The 25,300-nt window shown below is 39.3% G+C and overlaps 1 protein-coding gene across 1 annotated transcript in view; it reads right to left on the bottom strand.

The window, feature by feature from the left end:
- Positions 1–25,300, bottom strand: part of LOC122817037 (transient receptor potential cation channel subfamily C member 4 associated protein) — a gene marked incomplete in the record, with an annotated part of 2,826,501 nt that overhangs the window by 2,419,907 nt on the left and 381,294 nt on the right. The window contains 1 exon segment of the mRNA XM_044090168.1: positions 5,430–5,485. Within this exon segment, the coding sequence (XP_043946103.1) occupies positions 5,430–5,485 (56 nt within the window).

The following is a 25,300-nucleotide window of genomic DNA, read 5'->3' as shown; positions in this document are numbered from 1 at the left end:
TGCCACCAACCTGGAGGTGTGGGTATCCTTTATGAATATGGATACACCCCCTCCTTTTGTGGTGTGGTCCGGGTTTTGGGGCCGGAACGCATGATATGAGGTAAAACCTAATAGTGCCGGGGTGCTCTCAGGAGCCTTGAACCAGGTTTCAGTTACAGCACAGACATCGATGTTCTCCATACTGAGAAGGGCCTTGAGTGCGTGCATTTTGAGATTTACTTTACTTTCAGGCCAGAAAGCCTTCGGGTCCTTTGGCTGCTTCATCAATAACTCCAAAGCTGGCGGTGCAGAAGATGCTCTTTTGGAGGACTTGTCTGATCTCGGTGAATGGGTCGATTTAGGGGAACTCTGTGACCCTTCGACTGCCTCTGAAAAGGGAACCTTAAGCAAACCCCTATCAATTTTTTATGTTCTAGTAAAACCCTTGAACTAAAACCATGACAAATAAGATTGCTGCAGATGGACCACACCCAAGCAGTAAACATAACTGGTGTGTCCATTTGTCAGGGACATTTTCCGATTAGAACTGTCACATTTTTTGAAGTCCGAAGGCTTTGCCTCTTTAGTATCTTTTGACAATGCAAGAAAGCTTTATCTAACCAACAACTTTAGCTAACTAATGACTTTACCAGTGGTACAGTGAAGGTTTGACAAAGTGCAAACTTTTTTTTTTTTTTTTTTTTTTTTTTTTACAGGAAACACTAAACAGGAGAAGAACAGCAGCAATGGAATAAGTGACCAGAGCAGAGGCCTCTAACTTAAATGACAATCTCCTCTGCTAAAAGGACAGGTCTCCAAGTAAAAATGACACTCCCTGAAAAAAACAATGACCAAGGGGAGGGTAAGCCTTCTAACTTAAACGGGCTGAGTAAGGAGTTCGCTAACTTAAACTCCTTAGCATAAAAAACTAAAGGGATAACACTGACTATTCAACATAATAAAAGCCTTAAACAACAAAGGAATATGACATTGCGGGACAGGGAAAAAAAACAGGGCCTAGAGGGGATGAAAACCCGTAGGCAAACAAATAGCCAAAAGGCAAAGCAAGTTTTCACAGCAAAACTATATTAACACTAGAGATTATCAGCTGGTACACCACAAAGCAATTTAACAGCAATAAGAATACAAAAAATCTTTCGACTTAGCCTGAAGCCTAGTAGGAAACACCCGATCTAGTTTAGCGACAAACGAGATCTGGGTTATCTTCCCTAAACATAATGGAATAGGGTATATCCTCGAGCCAGAGGCAGCTCTCGAGCTTTAGTAATAGGCAGAGTCAGAACCGATGCTCAGTTCCAAACCCAACCAACAAGAATGAAGGCGAGATAGGACAACGTATCATACCCTTTACCTCCACAGAAGGAATATCAAGGAGGAAGTCGACTACTAAAATACAGTCCCTGAAAAGTACATAACAAGGCTGTCAGTCAGTACAATCACTCCAGAAATAATGTAGTATGACAACTGGAAAGGGGGAAGGAAGGAAATAATGTAGTATGACAAATGGAAGGAAGGAGGGAAGCTGACAAAGGACAGCAGAATCTATCATTAAAGTAAGTACAAAAGTTTTGTATCCAATGCCTCTTCCTTCTGTTCCTCACTGAATAGGACAGAAACCAGATATTAAAAGAGGTAAAGAAATGAGAAAAAATAATATCTATATAATTACAAATAGTTTTAACTAAAGAAAGTGGAGATAAGATAGAGATTAAATAAAAAGAAAAAAAAAGCCTAACCCTTTGGATACTGCCTGGACATCTGATCCTTGACAGGGTAAGCCTCATACAGTAATTAAACCATCACAAGTTCTCCAACTCCTTCACAGTGAACCACCTCCTTCAAGCCAAGCAAGTCAAGGTCTGACCTGAATATCAAAATACTCTGGCCCTTCTCAAATTGCCATGCTAAACAAAAACAGCCCCCTCCAAAAATAAGATGCTCGAAATAAAAGAGCTGGCTTACTAAAATCAACCTTTTACTAATTATATGTAATTGACAGCACACACCCATCAAATCTAATTCCTCTGGGTTTGCACAATATGCATATGGACTTTACTTGGATATCTACTTTGAGAAAGGACCCCACAAAATAATGGAATAAAAGGTAAAACTAAAGGGAAAAGAAATCAGAAAGGTTGTAAGCAAACATCACCACTATCGAAGTGGGGCAGAAAGCTGCCCTGATGGCTAAAAGCCATAAAAGCGTTGCTGTTATCAATGTGCTACACTTCTAAAGACTAGAGACAACCAAATTTATTCCTAGCATCTCTTTACTGAGCTCTAAGCTGGCTTGATTTTGCCATCCTCAGGCACCAACTCTTTTCACCTTAAGCATCACAGCAGAGCACACTGTTTGGAAACATTAAAATCATTAAAGTAACTTCATGCGGCAGAAAACAAATGCTGGACAACAGCTAAAATACTTTTCAAAGTGGCTAACTTTGTTACCTACATGAACTATAAAATTACTTATTCTTACCAATATATTTGCTGGATAATTTTACATTCCTCAGTCATACAGTGGATATAAAAAGTTTTCACACCTTTGTTAAAATGCCAGGTTTTTGTGATATAAAAAACTGAGACCACAACAAATCATTTCAAAACTTTTCCCACCTTTAATGTGACCTAATCTGTACAATAAAATTGAAAAACAAAAATCTGTTGGGGGAAAAAATATAAAATAAAAAAATACAATAAGCTGGTTACATAGGTGTGCACACCCTTAAATACTTTGTTGAAGCACCTTTTGATTTAATTACAGAACTCAATCTTCTTGGGGGTACACACCTGCCATCAATTAGAGAGACTCTGTGTGACGCCCATGCCCTGGCCCAGCAATCAAGGAGCCTCAATCCTCACCACTAACACCAGAGAGGGTGTCTCATATGAGAGGAAAGGATAACAAATACACATAGTAAAGTACAATTTCCCTTAAGTGCACACAGAGATCACAGTCAGTCTAGGGCTGGTTGCTGCCCTGCTCTCCAGGTCCCCAATAAGACTCCTCACTAGCACAGCTATAGGGTCCAGATCTCAGCCTAGCTGGCAAGCTAACCTCCAGTACCCTCACTGTCCAACCAGTGCTTCATGTCCCTGCCCAAGTAGCTGACACACACACACTTTGAGATAAGTATCTATACAACATCAAAGACACTCCTGGGAAAGGCTGACACAGATTATCCAGCTGTGCCCCTTTACCCAAGACTATACGGTAGTAATTACTGCCACCACCAGCTAATAATTATCAGCTACCCAAAGGCCCTTAAAATGGTGCCCAATTATTATTGTGCAATATTATTATCCAATAGTAGTGTAACTAAGCAATCAAAACTTATTGAAAGGGCTTATTACAGGATCACTTATAAGCATGCAATGTACTCTAGAGCTTAAATTACCTCTACATAAACCAGCCACAGTTAAAAGTGTTTTAAAATACTTAATAAATAATGAAAACACAAGACAATACTACTACACCACAGTGCTACTCAACAGTTCAGAGATCACACAAACTTAAAATAATTCAGCAGTACAGATCTGACATAACAGAAAAACACTTTGTCTAAACTTTTCTAATTTCCTAGCTATTGCTACAAGAAAACACACTTCTAAAATAACTTGAGAGCAGGCAGTGCTGTAGAGGTTGGATATCAAGACAAAAATGCTCCACAATCTCTGGTTCTCACTGTTTAAATTGAAACTGCAGTTCTGCTAAACATTACATCATCTTTTATACCTTCCTGGTTCCCAGGCCACACAGAAACTGCATTTACATTATTTTACACTTAGAGCAATAAAGGACATTCCACATGTAAATTCTGGTCATTAACTTCAGCCTTAAAACAATAGGCAGGAAAGCCTTCATCTAGCCGGAGTGGAGCCGACTTGTAAAACATCAAAGGCAGTGACAAAATAATTTTAATTTCAAAGGACCAGCAAGAAACGCATGGCTAAGCTTTCTTTACAGCAGATGGCAATGTTGCCACATTATTTTAAGTTAAACATTCACAGTATTTACAAACAGAATTATGTACAAAACTTTATTTGACTACGCTGGCAGCCTTCACCCATCTCTACCAGTCTTCACACTCTGATTAACCGCAAATAAAGTTCAGCTATCTTAGTAGGATCTTCCGGACATTTACCCAGTTGCCTGCTACAGCAAAAGCCATGGTTGGTAGACAGCTTACAAAGCATCAAAGGGATCTCATTGTTGAAAGGTATCATTTAGGAGAAGGGTACAAAAAAATTTCCACAGCACTGGATATACCATGGAACACAGTGAAGACAGTCATCAAAACGTGGAGAAAATATGAGACAACAATGACATTGCTTGAACTGGATGTCCCTCCAAAACTGATGAAAGACGAGATGAAAATTGGTCAGGGAGACTGCCAAGAGACCTACAACAACACTGAAGGAGCTGCAGGAATTTCTGGTAAGGACTGGTTGTGTACTACATGCGACAACAATATCTTGTATTCTCCACGTCTGGACTATGAGGGTAGGGGTTGCAAGACGGAAGCCTTTTCTTGCACAGAAAAACATGCAGGCACGGCTAAAATTTGCTAAATAATACAGTCTCCCAAAAGCATGTGGGAAAATGTGTTATGGTCCAATGAGACCAAGTTTGAACTTTTTGGCCATAATTCCAAAAGGTGCTTCTGCACAAATTCAAAAAGAACACCATCCCCACGATGAAGCATGGTGGTGGCAGTATCATGCTTTGGGGTTGCTTTTCTTCAGCTGAACTGGGGCTTTTAGTCAAGGTGGAAGGAATTATGAACAGTTCCAAATACCAGTCATGTTTGGCCCAAAACCTTCAGGTGTCTGCTAGAAACCTGAAGATGAAGAGGAATTTCACCTTTCAACATGACAATGACCCCAAGCGTACATCCAAATCAACAAAAGAATAGCTTCGCCAGAAGAAAATTAAAGTTTTGGAATGGCCCAATCAGAGCCCAGACCTAAATCCAATAGAAAATATGGGGGGGGGGGTGACCTGAAGAGGGCTATGCACAAGAGATGCCCTCGCAATCTGACAGATTTGGAGCGCTTTTGCAAGGGTGAGTGGGCAAATATTGCCAAGTCAAGATTTGCCATGCTGACAGACTCCTACAGAAGATGGATTGCTGTAATTAAATTAAAAGGTGTTTCAACAAAGTATTAGTTTAAGGGTGTGCACACTTATGCAACCAGCTTATTGCACATTTATTTTTTATATTTTCCCCCAACAGAGGTTTGTTTTTCAACTGAACTGTACAGGTTATAGGTCACATTAAAGGTGGGAAAAGTTCTGAAATTATTTATTTTGGTCTTATTTTTTATATCACAAAAACATGGCATTTTAACAGGGGTGTGTACACTTTTTATATCCACTGTACATAAAAAAAGAAATGCATACTTACACAAACTTAGGTGCTACTTACACAGATGCATGTGTTGTACAAGATGCTTAAACAGTCCTTGATGAGATCATCGCTTACTGTAAAACAAACAGAAAAAGGTGTCACTATGCAAACTTATAATGCCTCACACTTAATGTATGCATCAATCCAATGTTGTATCAGCACAAAATGCTTGCCTAATGCACCAAAATAAATGGAGACGAAAACAGCATGACTGATTTGCCTTAATAAAATAGATCTAGTATATGCATACTCAAAACAGCCTCTGTTCAGTACACAGTCCGTTCATCTACAAAACAGATCAAAAACGCAAGCAGTTAAAGATACACAAGCCTGCAGATGGAAAAGACAATTTTCCTAACCAACCTGAACACAAGTAGCAGAAGTTAAAAGTTCACTGAAACATGCATTTTTACCTCAGTGATTTGTATTGTACTAATATCCCTACAGAACCTTAGTCTTTTCTGTTCTTCATTCTAAGCCAAAGCGACCTGCTAGGGAGTACACAGTGATGCAGCATGTTTTATAGCCAATCTCATTCCAGAATGCACTCAATGTCCTCAAAAGATGAGGATTACAGTGCTTAACCCTTTTTTGCAAAACTTCTTTTTTAAGTGCTTAACTCACTTGTTAGACTGTCAATGAAAACAAGGCTGGTGATTTCTTTCAACTGTACTATAATCTGCTTTTATTGTGGTGGTAAAAGACTTTCCTTGGTCTACACATATTTCTTTTTTATGCAAAAGAGGGCCAAATAGCAGGACTTAAGCATTCACAGTTGCCCTCAAACTGCAAATCCTCCTCACAAACTCATGCAAGGTGTTTGAAAGTTGTCAATTTTGCTCTTTCACTGGTTGCAATAAGTTGCCACATTTAAAAGCTACCAAAACAAATGACAGCTTCCTGTTGGTTTGATACTGTGCTTAATCAATGTCAGTGAAGCAACAGGTGGTGCACACACCTTTGGTGCAGAAGGCTGCGAGCTCTACTTCCATGACAGGCAGACTGACTGCTGACACTGCAGTACAGCAAAAAGGAGGTGCTGCACTCCTGAATGTGTCATCCTTCAGATGAGAGATTACACGGAGAACCAATCTGCTTCAGTTGCTGGTAGCTGAGGTGGATTCAAAAGATCCCATGGCACCTATTGAAAAGGGTTGGGGTCCTTTACATACAAAACTCTTATTTACAAGACATATACATACTTGCAAACATTTACAAGTTCACAAAGATATAGATACAAATCTGTTGACACAACCATACTAATTTTCACTCGACTCACACTCCTTTTTTCCATACCCACAATCTGATTTTACTTAATATTGTTACTAATTAATTTCCCATTAAACAATTTCATTTATTCCTTCATCCCATATAACTTATCCATTCTTTTGACATTTTCTTCTATTAATAGCATCCATATTTAATCATAACCATGTTTATTTTATTAAATTCTTTTATATCTTCAAAAAATCTTCTTTACATAGTTTTCCACATAACGTTTTTTACTCTTACATTTCAAAAACACATGTCCCACAGTTTCTTCTTTTTACACAATGTAAACATTCTATCACCTTTCTTCTTACAAGGCATATTTCCTTTTACTGGCAATTTATTACCAGTCTCCACAAAAAAATCTTAACATTCTACTTTCTGATTACACATTACACCATTTACTTATTTTACAGCTTTATTTTTTCATCTAAGATTTTCCCATGTTTTTTACATTGTAATGTTTTATCATATTTTTATACCATACTTTTCTTTTTCTATATCATCAATTTTTATTTTCCGCAATTTTTTACCTTGGTAACATTTTATTTTATTTATACACTTTTTCTCTTTTACTCCTCTTTACCATCGCCCAAAATTTATCATACTTAGATTTATACAAGCTTACTAATCATCTCTCATCTTTTTCAATTATCCACTTTAACACTTTGTACAAATTTAATGTAGTGTATTACAACTGGGTTAATTAACCCTACGTCGCTTCCTTCTTTATTTACATAGAAAACTACACTTTGTATTGGGTTTAATGCAGAACACCCTATAAATAAAAATATATATATCTGTAATAATTCCTTTTAAAATACTGTTGGCAATACAAATACACTTGCTAAATACACTATTTTCCTATCAATACTGAATTTAAAGATTTTTTTTTTCTGAATGACAATTTATATATTCTCCAGAAACAGATTTGTTTTATTTCTTCTATTGTTTTTCCCACTGAATTCTTACATTTTTATTCCCAAATCTTATACCAAACACAAATGTGCATTGTAAATTATATACCCCCGATCTTTACATTACCCAAGTCTTTGCTTTTCTCTTTCCTTTAAGCTATCATCATCTCTAGACACTCATTTATGCAAATTGCTTCCTTTATCCACATTTTTTTCAATTATAACGTCATCTGCATTTATTAAAAGAACTGGAATTCTTAACCCTTCAGGTGGTATATAGCCCACCTTCTTCCCTTTATAATTTATTTCATACGCTATCAAATTCATAACAAATACAAAGAATATACAACCCATTGGATATTCCTGTCTTACACCATTCTTCACATGCATTTCTTTTCAAGTATTTTTACTTTATTAATACTATATGCTGATAAATATGTTCCTTACTTTCTCTCCATTATACCATATTCTTTATTTCCCAGAAGGATTAATGTCCAATTGTATCAAATACCTTAACAAGGTTTCATAGGATGATACTAGGCTACTGGCCCAGAGGCCCTTATAAGCCTAGCCAAGAATTTTGCCCATGTTCCCTCAAAGTCAGCACCTGTCATGATTTCCTATCATGATTTCCGCTTTACTGTTCATATCACCCACAGTTTCTCTAACTAAAAATTCTGGACAACCCTTCCCCTTTAACTAGATATATATGCAGTCTTCCATATTTTCCATTTTTGTTTCAAATCTCTCTTGTATTATTTTCATAAAGATATTATACAGTGCTACTTGTCCCCCATTGTTTTGTCTTTTACCTTCCTTCTCCCATATGAATTTAATTATTTCACTACATATTTATACATAAAACCTTAATTTAAGCATTAATCCAAAATCTTTAAAAACTATTTTTTGCCAGTCCCATACATTTTTTATATATTTCATGCCCTATTCCATCTGGACTTGCAGCCAAATCTATATTTACTTGTCCTAATAATTTAACTATCTCGTTTAAATAAATCTCCTATTCCAATCCTTTATTCTCGCTCTTTTTCTTTCCATTTTTTACTATCTTTTTTTCTATAAATAATTTATTGTACATAAATGTACTACTACACCAAAACCCGCGGTGGTGGTGCTGCGGTAGCGTTGTCGCCTCACAGTAAGACGCTGTCCGGTTCGATTCTCAGCTAGAACGTCTTCTGCATGGAGACATACGTGAATGGGTGTGCCTTCATTGAAGGTTGTGCGTCAGGGGCTGATAACTCGGCACGTAAAAATCAACTACCAATCATTAGCGGACCGGAGTTCCGCTGTGGCAACCCCTAACCGGGAAAAGCCGAAAGACACAACATAATAATGTACTACACCATTCATACACCCCCCTCCCAGAGTTCTATTTCTCCTTTTACATTTTTTATTTCACTCACTACACTACCATCTTTCCTGTACTAATCTGCTTAACTCAATACTTTAATTCCAGTTTCTAACCATTCATAACTTCTATAAAAATTTTCTGCCACTCCATTTCTTTATACATACCATATTAAATTCCATCCAGTTTTGTTGTAGAATTCATTTCATCTTTTAGAATTTCATTCAATTCTTTCATACTTATTTTGTTCTACTCATCTTTAATTTTTCACCTTTAAATTTGTTCTAGGTTTTCTTCTCTTAAATTCAAATACATATTCTTTAATTATTTTGAATATTCCTTCTTGCTGTCTTATTTGCTTACATTTCTTATTCTTTAATTCTATTTTTCTTCCTTTTATTATTTTACTCAAATATGGTGCTACCTCTTCTTTCCTTGTAAACAATATTTTTGTTTAAAGTTAATTTTGATTATATACATTTCTTTTTCATAAAAGGAATTTTTCTTCTCTAACAAGTCTCTGAATGTTTCTTGACTTAATATATTGCTTTTTTCCTTCCTTATACATTCTAAAAATACTTTACATTTCTCTTTAAAATTACGCCACCAAACAGTCCAATTTTCATAAAACTCATTTTTCTATTCTTCTCTTCTAAATTTAATTCCTTTTCATTTATTCTCTTTATTCCTTTTCTTATTCTTACATATTCCTCATTTCCTGTACTTTTAACCCGTACGGCCACATGATCCAAAAATACAGCATACTTAATTCCTTTAACTTTTAAACTATCAGATATTAACACAACAATTTCTGCCCTAATTTCATCCCTTTTATAGGCCCAGTGGTTATTTTCCCATACACAACTTTCCACTACTCAATTTCTTTTAACCATTTTAACGTCACGACTGTTCTTTTTTTAAAATTACAGTTAAAATCACCCACCACTATAATGTTTGTATTTACACAAATATATTAAAGAATATTTTAATCATTTCTCTCTCTTTTTTGTTACATATGCATACAAAGCTATAACTCTATACACATTTTTCCATCTTAAGTCTATTACCGTAATTCATCCTAGTTCCACTATGGTTACTTCTAATATTTTAATGCTTTCTTGACATATATATATATATATATATATATATATGCCAGAGCACATTTCTTTTCCATTGTTCCAAACTACCACACCATTCTAGTTTTTCAGTTTGTGTTCTTTCTTCCTCTGTTAATAATCTGATATCTTCTACAACAATATGTGCATTTACTGCAGCACACCATTGTAATATACCTATTCTCTTAAGATGTTGCATACTGTTCACATTTAAAGCTATTTGCAGCTTTTACCAGTTAGTATAATAAAATTTTTATCCCTTTCTTATTTTCTCTCACCATATTTTTGAATTTAAATCTTCTTTCTTCAACTCTGTTCCCTATCAAAATTTTATTTCTTGTTCTATGCCAGTTAGCTTCACTTGTTTCCTTAGTTTCTTTTTCCTTGTTATGTACAACCTCTAAGTCACATCTTTTTGTACATTCTTATATAACACATTCTTTCTCCTATATAAATTAATTTTCATGTTCTTTTGCACATTCATTTCACATTCTAGCCATGACCAGTACTGCCACTTTTTTGCACTTTAAATCACATTTTTTGCATTGTGCCCTGTATTACCACAAACATTTTTATCACATTCATTGATTAAATGATAATTTTTCGACAAAAATAAGTCTTTAGTTGACCTCTGTACTTCACAAAACGACTATTACCATGAACATTAATACTAAGTCCATGCAGAACATTTTCCATTTTCAGTATTACTCCACATTCCTATCCCCCAGTCCATATTCTTCTTTCATCATATATTTTTGCAGTGTCCATTACTTCTTTAAATATAACAAATGTTCTAAACTTCTGCTCTAAACTAGATCATTATTCTTTCTCTGCAAAAAGCTTGCACCACATATTCTGACCATGGATAAATATTTCTCTTTTGTTCATAGGCACCCAAAAAATTTTCCATGGCCTGCCCCAGTCTCAAAGTCACGAAAATGTCTCTATATTAATTAAAATAAATGCCCTAACCTCTTTTGCTTTGACACCCAGAGGTGCTATGACAGAGTCCCAAACTGCATACATGTCCAAACTTTCTTTTTTACTGCTCACATGTACTGTATACTTTTTTTCTTTTATTTCCTCTTTCTTCTTTATTCCCTCTCCAACAGTATGTACATAGGTTTTTGTCTCTGGAACTTTTTCTGGCACAGTCTGTTCTTTTTCTTCTTCTATTTTTTTCCATGATATAACTCCATGAAATTGCTGGTTTACCATTTCTTACAAATAATTATACCATAACCCCCCCCCCCCCGACTGGAGGGTTATAATTATGCATTTTTCAGAGGTAACTGTCTTTCTTTCAATCTCCTCTGAAAGTTTTCCTCTAAATCCAGCTCTGTTTCAGCTACAACATTATTTTCCTTCACAATCTCCTTTTCCTCCAATGCCACTGTTTTTTTCTGCACCCACATCATCAGAAAAAAAAATCTTCTGGTAGCAATTCTACCATTTCAACCACATTTTCAGCAATTTCCATCCCAGTTTCAGCAAAAGCTGAATCACCCTTGTTCTCTCCCGGTTTCTCCAAGCCATCTCTGTGCCTGAAACAGGAAGTCTGTTGTGTAACAAATGCTTCCCCTTATTAGAGAGAGCAGGGGAAGCTCCCCAATGTGCTGGCCACATTTTCCCTAGTTGAATATATACCACACAGTCTCCATTGAAAAGAGGTCAACAGCCTGGTGGGATTAACCCAGTTAAAGGATAAATAAAAATGAATGTTGAACTTAAATGAACAAGACCAATGTTTCACTGCAATAAAAAATACCACTATTAAATTCAGTACAACCAGCTCCTGTATTTTCATATAAAAAGACCAATATCAAACTTCCTGAAAAGATCTTCACTTTCACTGACCTCAACAAGACAGAGTTTCAGATGCAAGACACTGTGTAATTTTCAATGGTCTCCACCATCTTTGCTACCATAGATCAGGAAGGATGAGTGAAATTCATTCCTGAAACACAAGGTTTAAACAGGGCCGGCCTTATCTGAAATGGCACCCTAGGCGAAGCAGTGCTCTGGCGCCCCTTAAGCCCCTCCCACACCATACTCATGACACACCCCTGTTTGAGCCACACCCACGGATTGGTCACTCCTCATGAAAGTCACGCCAGTTGTTGTTGTTGTGTCTTTCGGCTTTTCCCGGTTAGGGGTCGCCACAGTGGAACTCCGGTCCGCTAATGATTGGTAGTGGATTTTTATGTACCGGGTTACCAGCCCTGACACACAACCTTCAACGAAGGCAAGCCCCATTCACGTATGCCTCCACACGGAAGACGCTCTAGCTGAGAATCGAACGGGACAACGTCTTGCTATGAGGCGTCAATGCTACCGCAGCACCACCACCGCAGTTATGAAAGCCACTCCAGTTATTTCCTTCAATTTTTTAAGTGCATGAAACCTGTAACAAGTTTTGCATTACCAAGTATTTTTCAAAAGTTACGAAGTCTAAAATTAATACCCGATTTCATCTGACAAGTAATAAGACTCAAAAATCAGAGCCAGCTGAGCCCCCCCCCCCCACACACACACACACACACTCCTTAACCTCTTAGTGCAAGAAATCTGGACAAAGCCTAAAATAAATAGGGAGAGAATATAAATGTTGCTCTCATGAACTTAAAAAAATTGCTAGAATAACAGGATTTGTGTTAGTATGCATTTTTCTAAAGGATTTAAAGTCTAGATATTTTATCTAAAAATAATGATGGTAACCAGAATAAATAATATATTCTATGTTCAAACCAAAACAGGAAAAGTAGCTGTACAGGAGCAATACTGGCATAAAATTTACTGAAGTAGACTGTTGTCATAAATTCTAATGTAAGATCTGTGTTAAAGATTACTTTGCAGGAGCCAATACAAAATTCCTAAAGAATATAAGTATTTTAGAGGCTTGTAAACATGTAAACAATAACACAGTACCATCTGGTGTGCAAAATGTATGCAGAACGAAAAGCAGCCATGCATTTCTGTTAAAAAAAATGACTTTTGGATATTCACTGAAATATATCAGAAATAGAACCCCAATACTTGTTATACATATATCTTCTTTTCTTTTTTAAATTATCATGCTACCCAGCCTAGCCAAAATGGTTTAATTTGACTTTATCAGTCCAAATAAAAGTAAACCATGCTTTATGAATTATGCTAATAAAAGGATGCTACAGTTACTTTTGCATCGTATCATGTACAATGGTTATGGCTACAAAATTGCTGTCTCATTTCCCATATAGAATGTACTGCAGATGCAAGCTTACTTGGTGACCACTCACTAGACTGTACAGTAAATGAGATGTCTAATCTGCAAGTTTTACAAATATTAACCAATATGAAAATTTGGGATTTCGACACTGATTTACATGAAGTTCAGAGACCTCAAGGGAAATAACTCCATGGTTTGGTGGTTGAAGCTGACAATTTCTAACTACCTCTGGTTGGATCTTCAAATGTAAGAAGTTGTTGACCAACACTGATCTCATTATGAAAACTAAACCTGCAAGAATTAAAGACTACATTACAAAAGACATTCAATTCAGAAAGGGTGCCAGTATCATTTGATTGATTTTAAATTTATTGGCAACATAAGCAGTAACCAACCTTCTGTCAATATGGCTTGTCTGATAAAGTTATCAGAACCAGAAGTGATTTGTTGATTTATCAGTCAAGGCAGCCTGTGCAGTCTTATCTTTATAGCCTCTATGCTTAACATAGTACTTCAAGTTACTATCTCCTCTTGAAATCATCAGTGACTGAAAACCTTCTCACGCACACGCGCGCGCACACACACACACACACACACACACACACACACACACACACACTATGGTTGCATAGTTAGCTGCCACAAAAGCCACTGTGACTGTTCCTGCTTCAAACTGCTACTTCAACCTTTAAGACAAGAAACGTTTTCTGCAGCAGTGAGAAGAAAAAAATTATTGAAAACACCTTAACAGGATATGAAACTATATTCACAGGTTAAAGTATGCAACACTGAGCTTTCGTTTAAGGAAATAATTGCAATAATTTTCACTTACTGGATTGGCACTGCCTTACAAAATCTCATGTTCCTTTTACTGCCACTCAAGGCTTCTGAAATCACCATAACTGTCTCCATTTGTATTAGTTAACAAGAATCTTCTGCTAATAACAATAATAATATTCTGCTAATAACAACAATAGGCACAACCAGATGGGCCAAGCAGTCCTTATTTTGTGATAAATACAACATTCCCATACTTGACACCAGGCAGAAGTATCTTCAGTGCTTGCTTGGACAAACTTAAAGGCAGTTTATTTATATGAAACAAGATGTTCAACAATCACTTCTAAAATCTGGGTGTTTTCCCTTCTCCACCCCACTTCAAGACTAATGAGCAACCACTTGCTGATTGCCTCTCTGGGTAGACTAAATAACTTGGGACAGTAAAGTTGTCCCTGCACCCCAATGGGTTTACTTTGAGGAGACAACAATACAGGTAGTAAAAATAAACTTAACAGTTCTACAATGAGCCTTGCAAACTCTGAGTGGACTGGGGAATCCTAATAGCAACATAGAAACACCAGTAAAAGCTAGCAACCATAGAGTGAGACACGGAAGCACAATGAAATGAGTCATAACAATGTAGTAGGCTTAAGAGTTCAGAAGTAAAACTTATTAACTTAACAAAACATGCAAACGCTTGCAAAGGGAATGTAATTCTGCAAAAAAACACTAAATGTATAACATTAGTTACATACACTGCTGCCACACACACACTTAGCTCTCACTTATGGTCTACTGCGCAGTTCAATCGTCTTCCACAATTCAAATTCCGCCCATGAAAAAGAAGGATGTAAACAAATTGGTTGCACAGGCAGAACAGGTGTTTGCGACCTGTTTTCATCTTCTGCAGCTGTGCGACCGGCCGTAAAGGGTGCTCTTAAAGGAGAACGTCCTTAAAAAACGTAGTTTTTTTTTTTTTTTTTTTTTTTAAATTAAAAAATCAGTTTCTTGGCTTTGACAGGCAGTCTCTGTTTTCTGGACAGTGTCTCGACGTGAAGAGCACAAACTTTTATATACTGTTGGACTAGGAAAAAAAACATTCATTTAAATAAATAACTTAAAATGCGCCCTTTATGAAGTTGGACTGTACGGCGCCCTAGGCGGTTGCCTAGTTCACCTATGCCTAAGGCCGGCCGTGGGTTTAAATAGGAAGTAAAATGGTGGGATGTTCATGGTCTATGGCAAGGACGTAAGCAGAAGTGGAGCAAGCTGAAAGGCTTGAGCATCAAAAAACAGGGAGTATAAGTGGATCACTGCTGCATTACATTCAAATTACGGGGGTTTCTGCCACAGAAGGTCCAACATCCTGCTCAACTTACAGGACTTCATATACCCTTCTTCCTTCAAGCCAAACAAATCACCCGTATGGGACTTCATCACACCCCTAAGCATAAGGCAGGTGTCCACTCACACCATCTTTGTTTCTTTCTAGTCCAAATCACAGCAAGGACATCCCTTATCTGGATCCTTGGTACAGCCCTAACCATTACAGGACTATTCACACTATATCATTATGGGAGATGGCTCAGAGAGGGCAACACCATGACAGACCCTGACCCCCCCCCTTCTATCCAGACATAAGCAGGCCTAAAGACAAGTACAGTGGAATGAGGGGAAAGGTGCCAAGGAATAAGTTTGGCAGATGTCACAGAGGATTGAGATTATGAGCTGTTAAACTGCTTCCTGTAATCTATGGTTAGATCATCTCGGCATCCATTTACCTACTGTGTTACTCTGAATAAGTCATTTAACCAGTGTTCAGAGAAAACTGGGAAACTGGAATAGGCTCCCTCCACAACTATGTCCTTATCGCCATGATTAGTACCTTATGAACCTATAAGAAATCTTAAGGAATTCCTCTATTTCTAATACTCTGGCTATAAATCTTGCATAACTCAACTTTTATAATTACTAAATGGGTCAAGTATTTTTTAAACATGTTAAAAACATATGACTTCCAGTCATTCTTTATTTCCTTGACACGCTGTAACAAGACCAGCATAGCAGTGCAACATGCAACACTGCCACCTCACAGCAAACGATTCTCCAGTTAGGTTGTCAGCCGGTGTACCTTCTATGCAGAGACAGCATGAGCTCCCAATTTGTGGGTTTTCTGTGTGCTTCAGTATTCTCCCATACTTTAAAAACACGCAGTGGGTAGATCTGGGATTCTAAATTATCCACAGGTATGATACAGAAGAAAAAGACTAGACAACCTACTTCCATTTCTACTACTCTACTTTGTAAACTTGGCAGATAACTGTGGCTGCAACTCAGAATCAGCAATCCTGTAACAATTATTCATTTTTCTTCAATAATCGCTTCTGCTGCCAAACTTCATCCCACTACTTCCTTTCATACTGAAAGTAATCAATTAAAAAATACAACGTCCTGAAATCCTCTACCTTTTCCTTGCTTTAAGGCAACTCCTTTTAAACATGGCAATTACTTCTCTCATTACTACCTGTACCTAAAATTTTCTATTCCCTCCAAATCACCTACATAAATTCAGCATCACTAGTACGTCCACTTTACCTTGAAATAACTCTTGCATCCTTCACTACTTCAATTCCACCTATAACTGTCATTAAACAAAATATTGCTCTCACTGGACATCCCTATTTAATGTTTTCCCTAGTCTAACTTTTCCTCCAGCCAATCATCCATCATATAAATTCCTAAGGAATCACTTGGAGTCTGTACTGCAACACCACTCCACAACTGCTCATGACTAAGAATATGCTTTTCTAACATAGCATGACTTTCCCACTGACTGCTCCCAGTTTTGTTCCATCCCCTTCCTTTTATAAAAGTAACAACTTATTTATATTCCTTCCACTGACTTCATCTATTCGCACTCCCCACGACACCCTTTACTTGCACATCATCTCTGAAGATCTGACACTAATATCACAGTTTACACAATGCAGCTGGTCTCATTTATTGTATACAACTCTGGTACTGCAGCCCCTTTTCCAACTATTCAGTGCCTATAGTAACTGCCACTTTAGTAACTGGTTTATAAAATCCATAACTTATATCAATACCCTGGCACTGCATTTTCTTCTCTCTAGCTTTCTCCAGTTACTGCACTTTTAACATTTCTTGCTACATCCTCCATGATTCTGTATCCTCTCTTCCTCCCCATACTACAGTACTTTATTTCACTCTTCCTTTTCATTTTGTTCATATAACTCTTCAACAGCCAAGATTTCGAATCAGTCTCCAGAGCCGTGGACGAGGGTAAAGTAGTCCACACAGCCTATCTGGCCCTTGCCAAGGCCTTTGACATCATCCCCCAACTCTAGAATCATAGATAAACTTACTAAGCTGGGCATTAATCCCTATGTCACTCGATGGGTTTCCAACTGGCTTACTGACAGAACCCACACTGTAAAAGTAGCTGACTCTAAATCCAGCTCCAGACAAGTGGGGTACCCCAGGGTTCAGTCCTGGGACCTCTCTTGTTTGGCATCTACTTCTCTGAAGTACAGGCCAACACTAAGGGACTTTGGCTAACAAAGTTCGCAGATGACTGCAAACTGGGAGCTATTATTGAATCCCCAAATGATGTGGATACTCTACAAAAGGGACTTACAGAAACAGATGCTTGGTGCCAGAGCCATGGGGTCAAGCTCTTTGCCAAGAAATGTATAGTTATCCCCTTTGGGAAAAAACATGTACCTGTGAATTGCCACATAGGTGGCAGTACACTAAACACCGAAAGTGTGATAAGGGACTTAGGGACACAGGTGGACAGTGGTCTCACCTTCAACTGTTCATAGATTAGTACTAGGCTAACTGCCCTTGCGAGCCATTTTAAGCCTAGCCAATTATCCCTTGTAAGACTCAAACCCTGCACCTTGTGTTTGTAAGGCAAACAGCTTAACCATTAGCCCACCCTCCCAATAACCACATCGCCACAACAGTCAGGAAATCCTTCTATGTGGCACACCTCATCACTAAGGGCTTTTAATCCAGAATAAAGGAGGTCATTGCCCCACTGTACTAATCCCTCATTAGACCCACTATAGAATACAACGCCCCATTTGGTATGTACCTCTCAAGACATCTGCAACTGGAAAGGCCGCAGAAATACCTCAATAAAAGAATCACAGGCCTAAAGCAGATGCCCTATGCTGACCACCTTAAAAAACTCCACCTATACTCTGTCGCGTATCGTCTACTCCAAGGCGATCTCTACTTAACATACAAGGCCATGTCAAACCCAAAGCTGTTGGACATGCTACACTTACAGAAATCCGAAACCTTCAGAGCCACACATTCCAGGGATCTAAACCTTATCATAATAAACAAAACATGCTGGAGGGGCAGGTTCCTAACCCAGAGACTCCCCAGACTCTGGAACAGACTGCCCATACATGTCAAGCAGAGCGCCTCTTTGGCCTTCTTCAAAAGGAACCTTGATGACTGGATGGGAGAAAGGAAATTCACCCCGAAGATCACGTCAATTGCACTGCTAGACAGGGTACCAGGGATGTAACTAGTGTGGGATGAAATAGCCAGGGAATTGTTATAGCTAAGCTTGTATAGGCCCCTAGGGCCAAAAGCCTAGTATCAACCTATGAACCTATAAGAGTGTCAAGTCTGCTTACTATTTTTCCAGCTTCATCTTCCATTCTATCACTCCCTCATTACCTATAGTTAAACCTCTTTAATGCTTACTTTACTCATCTAAAATATTTCCTTTGCTTCCTAAAGCATGATCCACCCCAATGTTTATTCACTCTCATTTTTCTTAAACATATTTCCCACATCGATTCAATTCCTCTTCAACTTTATGTTTTAATGCCATCCACGACCTTGTCAAATTCAAAATTCTCCTCATTTTACTGTGTTCCTGAAATAATCTTAACCTGCCATTTAACATTCTTACCACTGCACACATTCCTGTCACACTTCCACAAGTTCTTTATTCCCAAAAGATTTTCTTCAAATGCTAACCACATTGCTGTATGGTCTGAAAATACTACTACCCCCTCTCCCATCATCAATAAACATACTAGCAATTAACAAAATTAATTACATTCCTTATCTCAGTTGTACTACATGTAAGAACCTCTTCCAATCCATTAACCACCTGAAAAGTTATCCATTTCTCTACACACCTTAACACTACTTCAGTTGCTCTAAAACCCCCTACAATTTTAGCATCCTTATGAAGAGTGCACAGGAATTTCCTCAGTGCACCATATTGGGTCTTCCTTAGACAGGCCTCTGGCCTAGTCGAACCTAGTCAACAAAGTATTAAGACATCAGTTCAAACAAAAAACATTTTAAGTGGCATTGTTTCGTAAGTGCATTAATTTCTAATGTTGATGAAAATTTTCTATACAATTTCATGATTGAGGATGGTTTCAAATACATCCCTTCTACTAAATACTCTGCACCATTCTACTGGCTTTACATTAAGATTTACTCAATCCTCCTTAGGTTGATCATTCATGTTATGAGGCCAGGAAAACCACATTACTTTTACCAAGATCTCCCCTTTATGTATTCTACAAGTCTGAGATCTCCTCTAAGATTAGCCATCTACCAAACTTCTGGGAAGATCCCAGACTTCATCTTTTAATGCTTTCTTTCCTACTAATAAGTGTCAAACTCATTAAAGACTTCTATTGTAGGACTGCTATCATAGCTAAGAAAGAACATGCTTTTTGACAACTAGACGCTACAGTTAAATAGTTCCTTTAACAGCTCTATATTAGAAGCACGAAACAGCTTCTGAGCGAATACATAAAGAGTGACATTCGTTGAACCGCATTTAAGCGATTCGAAGAACATGTAACAAGGTAAGGACATAGCTGGCCAACTACACGGAGTTGCAATTGCCTTCATTATAGTGTGATCTCGAAGTTGCTATACTTAAGTTAGGGGGGTGTGGGGGGCAAAGCCCCCACCTGATAATGGTTTTTAATTTATTTTTCTGAACAGCCAAGTGAATTTTTTTCACTACGAAAAATTCAATTATGTGGCTGTTCATTATTTGCAGGTTTTGCCCATCACGTTGACTTTTATGTAGTCGCACATATGCACTTCCGTTGCTCTGATATAGACCCCCTTTAACATTTTTTTGTAAATTATGTTAAAGCGACTCCAATTCAGAACATGACCACTGTACATGACCCATATCCCCACTGTCCACTGCTACCACATCTCCAACATGTATACATGTATTTACATACTACTGTTGGAAATATTTTCTAGAGACTACCTGGGGTGTGGAAATACTTGCGCAGGCATTGCCATGCAAATATGAACTTTCTTAATTTAGCACCACAGCTAACTGCTCAAAGTACAGTTGTGTACACTTACCATAAATGTAGATGTTCAAGTGTATTCACTGTTGCAGTCATCACACTTGGGTTATCTGCCTGCAGGTAGCCCTCAGTGAGCCCGAATACCAGAGTCTTGAGATTTCTGCATCAGATGCTGTTGCCTCTTCCATGACGTCAGGTCGTCATGGGTATAAAACATGCAGCAGATGCCATTACATCAGTTTTTCTTGCCCCAGATGTCAGGAGCCCCCAAAATAGGAAGCAATTACATGGTGTGGAACACCTCCTGTAAAAAGTAAATAAAATTGCCATAAGAGAAGGCCAAAAAGAGGATAGGTAGAAAGAATAGAAAAAGTCAGGGGGCTGGAGGGAGGGTAACCAGGACTGCAACAGTGAATACACTAACATCTACATTTATGGCAAGTTTACACGACTGTATTATATTCTTCGTGTTTCACTGTTACTGTCATCACACTTGGGTTGAATCCCAAAGCAGAGGAAGGGAGGAGACAGTCAAGAAGCATCAGGGCTGGCTATTGGGCCTTGTAAGACTGCTGTGGCAAGTCCAGCTCTGGATTTAGAAAAAAATAGTTAAGTGGTAATGCATGGTAAAGGTTTGTACAGAACTCCAAGTTGCAGCTTCCAGGATATCCTGGGTAGGGACTCCCCTGAGAAATGCTGTAGAGGTTGATGTAGCCCTAGTGGAATGAGTTCTGATCCCCTGTAGGGTAGGTTTTCTATGGTGTTTGTAACAGAAATGGATGCAGTGTGCTATCCATTTGGAAATGGTTTGCTTTGAACTGGCTTTGCCCTCTGCCCCTGTAGCAAAGCTGACTAGCAGCTGATCAGACTTTCTGAAAGGTTTAGTTCTGTTAAGGTAGAACCTGAGCTGTCTGTGCACGTCCAAGGAGTGCAGAATCCTTTACCCTTTATTCTAAGGATTAGGGAATAAGGTTGACAAATGGATGGATTGGTTTTCAAGCCATATTGGATACCACCTTGGGCATAAATGACTGGTTAGTCCTGAGGGAAACCCCGTCCGCATGGAAAATAACGAAGGGTTCCACAGCCATTAGTGCCAGCAACTTGGGCACTCTTCTTGGTGAAGTGATGGCCAGAAGTAAGGCTGTTTTCCAAGAGAGGAATTTTAACTCTGCTGCAGCAGCAGGCTCAAAAGCAGGAAGCGTGAGCTTCTCTAGTACAAAGGTAAGGTCCCAGGCAGGGGTGGGAGCTCTCCTCGGGGGCTTTAGATTATTAGCTCCTCTCAGGAACGGTTTGATGAGAGGGTATGAAAACAGAGGTGGCTCAGTACTGTAATGAGCTGAGATGGCAGAGGCATGAATTTTAATAGATGAGAAGGATAGGCCTTTGTGGAGTAGCTCTGCTATGTAATCCACGATTTGAGGTAAGGTGGGCACCGCTGCGTTCTTTCCTTGAGACTGGCTCCAAGAGCATTATCATTTCCACTTTTCTGAATAGGATTTCCTAGTACTAGGCCTTCTGGCCTCAAGGATGACGTCCTTCACCTGTTTGCTAATGGTTGCTGGTGGTGTATTCAAGGAGAAGGCCAGACTGCAAGGTTCAGGGGGTTCACAGCTGTGGATACAGAATCTGTCCCTCCTGCTGGGACAGCAGAGAGGGGGTCTGATGTAGGTGCCAGGGTGGCACTGCTGTCAGACTGTGCAGGAGTGGGTACCAGTGCTGGCATGGCCAGTCTGGGGCAATAAGGACGGTCTTTGGCATGTCCTGTTTGATCTTGTACTTTTGAGAGGTGGGGCAGAGGGGGAAAGGTATAAATTGAGAGGTTTTCCCATGTAAAGATAGGACGTCCACTTTCCACACTTGGCTGTGGGGATTTCTGGTGCAAAATTTGCTCAAATGGTTTGGGGGGGAGGCAAAGAGGTCCACCTCTGGAGTCCCCCACCTGTGGATTAGAAGTTTGAATGAGTTGGGGTCTAGCAGTTTTCTGCCTAAGTAGTCTGCCAGTGAATTTTATTTGCCTGGCAGGAATTGAGCTTGCAGGTGCACTTGGTTGCTCAAGGCCGTGTTCCACAGGCCCATGCCTAAGCTGCAGAGTGGGTAGGAATGAGTTCCTCCTGCTTGTTTATGTACCACATAACTCGTAGTTAGGGACGTCGTGCTCATGGCCCAAACAAGTTATACAATAGGAATGGAAATCACGGTGCGAAATCTGTTTTCCACAGGCAAGACAGTTAAGTATCTGACATTCGTTAAAGCAAGAAAAGAGGATCCCCAATGGGGTACTTATCTGAAGGAGTCTTCAACTTGGTAGTCAGAAAGCAAAACGAAGGTAAACGGCCGACCGGCACTAATGTGAACTGCATCTGCTTCGGGCTCCGCGGCAAGAAAGACCGAGGAAATGGCGTCGGCTGCCTCCCTTTATACAAAGAAATTATGTACTCACCGTAACGTTTGTAGTCCATCTCACCCTTCATTCTTACATATGGGATCGGAGTGGATCCTTGGCGCTGACTCGTCCTATTTACAAGCTGGAAGTCTTCTAGTTGGCTCATGGCTAGGTAGGTATCCCATGGTGCACCAGTACAATTCCCAGATCTTGTTTGCTGCTAACTAGGAGAGAACAATTATACCAAAGAAGCCAATACTAAAAGGTCTCCAATAAAAAGCATAATATTTTTCTGTCTCCAGGTACTTCCAGGCTGGGGGTAGGTGGGTGGGTTTGTAAGAATGAAGGGTGAGATGGACTACAAACATGGAACATTATGGTGAGTACATAATTTTTTATGTTCTGTAGTCATATCTCACCTTCATTCTTACATATGGGACAGCGTCCCTAGCGCCTTAGTCTTGGATAGCTCAAGGAAAAATACTCCCGAGTACCGTGAATCCAAATGAAGCTCTACCTCTGGAGGTTAAATCCAATTTGTAATGAGTAATAAAAGTGTGAGGGGTAGCCCACATAGCTGCTGCACCCTGGCTTGAAAGGCTGCAGAGGTAGACTGAGATCTGGTAGAATGAGCCTTGATTTTGAAGGGTAAAGGTCTACCCTCAGAATTGTAAACATAAGCTATACAGACAGAAATCCAATTAGAGTGTCACTTTGGAAACTGGTAAACCTGACCTGGACTCAGAGAAGGAAATGAATAATTGATCTGATTTCCTAAGTCTGGTGCAAATAAAAACGTAACTGTCTATGGACATCCAGCTGATGAAACATGTATTCAACTGCGTTGGAATGATTTGGAAAGAATACAGGAAGCTCTATGGATTGATTCAAAATGGCATGGGAACAGACCTTGGGGACAAATGAGGGATTAGTATGAGGGGACACCCTATCCTTGTGAAAAATCAGATAAGGGGGTTTACAGACAATGCTTGCAACTCTGACACCCGTCTGGCCGACATGATAGCCACCAGAAAACCAAGTCTTCCAGGACAGGAATTTCAAAGAAGATGAATGGGAAGGCTCAAAGGGCAGAGAAGTCAATTTGGACAACACAATTTAAATCCAATGAGGCAACAGGTTGTTGATGGGCGGGTCTTAAAGTGGCACCTTTAAGGAAGGTTTTGCACAGCTTGTGACATCAGATTTGAATCTTGAAAACCTAGATGAAAGTTTGAAATCGCTGCCAATTGAACTCTGATAGTGGCAGCCGCAGATCCCTGGTGAAAAAGCTCAGACAGGAATTCCAAAACCAGTGGAATGGAGGCGGTGTAAGGGTCAACATTCAGTTTCTATACCCAGATAAAGAATCTTCTCCATTTACTGGAATATAGTCTCCTAGTAGAAGGCTTATGAGAAGAGGTAAGGATGAGTCACGGAGTGTGAAGTCGTGAAGACGGACTAGGGATGGAACTGGAGCAGCCACGCTTTCAAATTAAAGGTGTGTAAGGAGGGACAGAGCAAATCTGATATGGGAGTCAAGAGGTCTGAAGCTGGGTCCAGGATCCAAGGATCGTCCAGGAGAAGAGGCCCGAGGAAGGGGAATCAAATCTGATAAGGCCAGTAAGTAACAATGAGGATACGTTTGCTTCCCAGCAGTTTCGGTTTCTGAATAACCTTAGGAATGAGTGGAAAGGGAGGAAAAGCATACAGGAGACCCAGGGACCAATCGTGAACAAGTGCCTCTCTCTCTGACTCCTCTGGAGGGAGAATGAGGGAGAAGTAGCTGCTGCATCTGGCATTGATTGGACTGGCAAAAAGGTTGCAGCAAGGCTGTCCCCATCTGCAGAAAATCTGTTCCGCTGTTTCCTGTTTCAGAGACCACTCGTGAGGTATAAGGAATGCCCTGCTGTGCTTGTCAGCTATTACCATTGGTTGTCCCTGGAATGTGCGTTGCCACCAGAAAACACTGGGAAGCTATCGTCAATTTCCAAACTCACATGGCCTCTCGACAGAGTGGGTTAAGATCTGGTTCTGCCCTGTTTGACATACCATACTACAGATATGTTGTCTGATTGTATTGCAATAGTTCCCAGAGGCAGAAGGTCATGGAGTGCTTGCACCGCCAGGAGCACTACCCTCATCTCTTGAACGTTGATATGCAGGGGAGCCTCGTGATCTTGCCAATGTGCCTTGGACAGTCCTGCGAAGATAATGACCCCTCACCCTGTGAGGCATCTGTGGTCACAGTAGCAATGGGTTGGTGAGGGAGAAATGAGGTGCCCGCGGTTAACTGATTAAGTAATGTCCACATGAAATAATGGGATGTGCTGAAAAGACCATTGGGAAGACAAAAGCCACTGAAGAATTCTCATGTGTAACCTGGCTAGTGGCACTAGTAATATGGTGGAAGCCATGGTCCTTAGAAGTTGCAGAATAATCTTGGCTTTGACCTTTTGTAAGGGAAGACTACGCCAAATTTGAAGAACCAGATTCTGTGCCCT

Source organism: Protopterus annectens, chromosome 12.part0, assembly GCF_019279795.1.
Source record: "Protopterus annectens isolate FY-2018-M chromosome 12.part0, PAN1.0, whole genome shotgun sequence".
Classification (NCBI taxonomy): Eukaryota; Metazoa; Chordata; order Ceratodontiformes; family Protopteridae; genus Protopterus; species Protopterus annectens.
Note: the sequence above shows the minus strand (reverse complement) of the source record. Positions and strands in the feature narration are given on the sequence as shown.